Here is a 3,479-nt window from a genome sequence, read left to right on the forward strand (position 1 = left end):
CTACAATTATTATATAATACAGTTTTCTTTTTTAGCCTGCAGTTCCATCTGTACAGGAATTCAGTATCAAAGTACCAAAGTTTGTATCACTTATATTTATATAGTGTTTCATAAAGTATGAACGTAATAGGTGAATTTAGCAGTAGCATTTGATGTAATTAGTGAATTTATAACGTAATAGGCAAACAGCAAAGAAAGATTCATACAAATATTTGTGTTGGTTTTGTTCTTAAATTATCAAATTTCTTGTATTTTAATAATACATAATTAGATGATATATTTAATAATTAGATGATATAATGGTATTTCAGTAATATGTGCTGTATTTTATGAAACATTCAATATATTTTCTTTTTACATTTATCAATACAATAATGTTCAACTAAAAATTGTTTTATCCAACTTTTAGAAATAGCAAGAAGAAACACAATGTCATGAGATTCAATGCAACATTAGATGTAGATTTCTCCAAATGGAAACAGGTAAAGATGGAGCGAGAGAACAATATGAAGGAATATAAGGGTATCGAAGAGGAAATACCCAAGTTTGGTGCTGGATCTGAATTTGGACGTGATGCCAGAGAAGAAGCTAGAAGGAAAAAATTTGGTATTACTAGTCGAAAATATAAGCCAGAAGATCAGCCATGGATTTTAAAAGCAGGAGGAAAAAGTGGGAAAAAATTCAAAGGTATAAGAGAAGGTGGAATTAGTGAAAATGCAGCATATTATGTTTTTACACATGCTACTGATGGTGCTATAGAAGCCTTCCCTTTACATGAATGGTAAGTGCTGTTGCTTGGTCCTCTGTCATTGTCAATTATAACTGCATTCCAATATTCATTGGCAGTACTAGCAGCACTACGAATGTTGTTTCAATATGTGTGAAAAAAGTTTCAAAATGCTTCCATGTTCACATAATATCGTAAATTTTGTTACTTTCTACTTTCATTTCTGTAGCTCACAAAATGAATAATTCACAATAGAAGCGAGGAACCATTGCAAGAGTTATTGTATATAGAATATAAAATTAAACATAGAGCATAAAATAACTGTGCAACTACAAAATAACACGTGCAATATTGATAATAACTGTAGTTTTTCCATATTTTGCTTGTTCTATATTGATTATTAATGATATCACCTACGACAAATTCAATGAACATTTAGTTGTATATATCATGCAGCAGTTAACACGTGATGTGCCAACTGCTGCAATACTGAAAACTTGGTTCCATTTTCTCTATTCACAGTAGATTGACAATATACTCCTGACAAACAGAATGCTTGTATCAGTGTTGACTGTAATGATATCACGCTTGCAGTACTGGCAATGAATATCGGAATGAAGCCTTCATATAGATGATCATTAGAGAGGTATCAAACTTGATTTCCGCACATAGGTATAACTTTCAGCCAATCCAGAGATATAAGGCACTCAGTGCCGAAGAGGCCGAGCAGGAGTTCAGTCGTAGGAACAAAGTGATGAATTATTTCTCACTGATGTTACGCAAGCGGTTAAGGAATGATGAGGATGGCGGAGACGACGAGGAATTAGTAGAAAGTGGTAAAGGCAAAAGACCGAGTAAGAAAGAAAAGGAACTGAAAATATCAGAAATGGACGATTGGATGGATAGCGACGACGATGAGTCTGGCAGTGATGAAGAGGAAAATAAGAAGGGGTCTGATGATGAGGATGATGCAAAAAAAAAGAAGAAAGGCAAAGGTATTATAAGTGAAATGAACATTGTTCTCATACTTGTTATAGAAATTGAATATTTTAAAAAATTATATTATGTAACAAGTTCTGTGAGAATTTGATGAAACTTACACTATACAGGGTGTTTCCTCTAACTCGACCATTTAAAATATCTCCGTTGTTTTTGATGATACGGGAAAATATTACATGGAAAACTTGTTCGATTGGAAGGGACACATATTATGACGAGCGAAAAATTTTTCTCGAGATTATAGTTTTTGCGATTTTGAGGTCATCGCGATTTTTTTTAATGAAGTAGCCCATATATTATTACATATTCTTATAGCTTATCTCGAGAGCTTTCCAAAACACTATAATAAAATATTTTTTCGTTAAGAACTTTTCGAGTAATAACACTTGAAATTTCCAGCACTTTGACATAGAATACAAAATATCTCGTAAAATATTCTTCTTTCGGTTATCTTGTCTTAATGCTTTTTTGCACAGAATAATGAGACAAATTAATTGGCTTAAAAAAAGCACAAAAAGATTTTTATATATTTATGTAAAAAAATTTTTTTTTTTTTTTTTTAAGCTAATTAATTTGTCTCATTATTCTGCGCAAAAAAGCATTAAGACAAGATAACCGAAAGATGAATATTTTACGAGATATTTTGTATTCTATGTCAAAGTGCTGGAAATTTCAAGTGTTATTACTCGAAAAGTTCTTAACGAAAAAATATTTTATTATAGTGTTTTGAAAAGCTCTCGAGATAAGCTATAAGAATATGTAATAATATATGGACTATTCCATTTAAAATAATCGCGATGACCTCGAAATCGCAAAAACTATGACCTCGAGAAAAAATTTTCGCTCGTCATAATATGTGTCCCTTCCAATCGAACAAGTTTTCCCTGTACTATTTTCCCGTATCATCAAAAACAACGGAGATATTTTAAATGGTCGAGTTAGAGGAAACACCCTCTATACTACTGATATATGTTTAAATATTATCTAACTACTAATATTATCTAGTTATCTACTTGAAGAACTAAAAAAAAATAACTAAACATTCAAGCACTGAGATAAGGCGAATATCTCAATTACTGACAATGTTCCAATTAATGACGGTTTTATCTGTTTTTTTTTTTAACAAATCAGTACAGATCTATATTTATCCTAAAATATATTATATTTTTACTCTATATTTTATATATTATCAATTATAATTTCTGAATAACATTAAAAGTCATAATAAATTCTGGAACATCATAATTTTACAAGCATACTATTGACAGCAACCGTTCAAATAGTTATTTGCTTACATCATAGAAGTTGATAGTTAATGGGTGCTTTCCTGTTGCGTACACTGTGTAACACAAAACCAGTTTACTGGTTGCATATTATCTTACAATATATTTTATATAATATAAGGTGTAGTAAAAAGAAATCCATTATTTTTCCAATAGATGGCTTTAGTAATATGTATCTCGCGTTGTATAAGTGCGATCGGTTTACGCTAGATGGCGTTAGAAAGATAAAATTTCGTACTAAAAAAACTTCTCAGACAGTTTTGTGATTGTTTGACTCAGTATTGTTTGAGCGCGCGTCAAAGATGGACATCAGCAAAGAGAAAATACGCCATATTTTACAGTTTTTCTTCGATAAAGGCGAAAACGCAAGCCAGGCGGCTGAAAATGTGAATAGTGTTTATGGTCCTGATACTGTAACAGCCAATCACGCGCAATTTTGGTTTCATCGATTCCGTTCCGGTAATTTTGAT

The 3,479-nt window shown here is 31.4% G+C and overlaps 1 protein-coding gene across 1 annotated transcript in view; it reads left to right on the plus strand.

The window, feature by feature from the left end:
- LOC116850778 (general transcription factor IIF subunit 1) overlaps nucleotides 1–3,479 on the plus strand; it is a 19,808-nt gene that overhangs the window by 1,622 nt on the left and 14,707 nt on the right. The window contains exons 2-4 of the mRNA XM_032829422.1: nucleotides 36–79; nucleotides 410–781; nucleotides 1,400–1,722. Coding sequence (XP_032685313.1) covers nucleotides 36–79; nucleotides 410–781; nucleotides 1,400–1,722 — 739 coding nt within the window. The remainder of the gene's footprint in view (nucleotides 1–35; nucleotides 80–409; nucleotides 782–1,399; nucleotides 1,723–3,479) is intronic.

Source organism: Odontomachus brunneus, unplaced genomic scaffold (assembly GCF_010583005.1).
Source record: "Odontomachus brunneus isolate Ranch 3 - 2012 unplaced genomic scaffold, Obru_v1 Obru_scaffold_155, whole genome shotgun sequence".
Taxonomy (NCBI): domain Eukaryota; kingdom Metazoa; phylum Arthropoda; class Insecta; order Hymenoptera; family Formicidae; genus Odontomachus; species Odontomachus brunneus.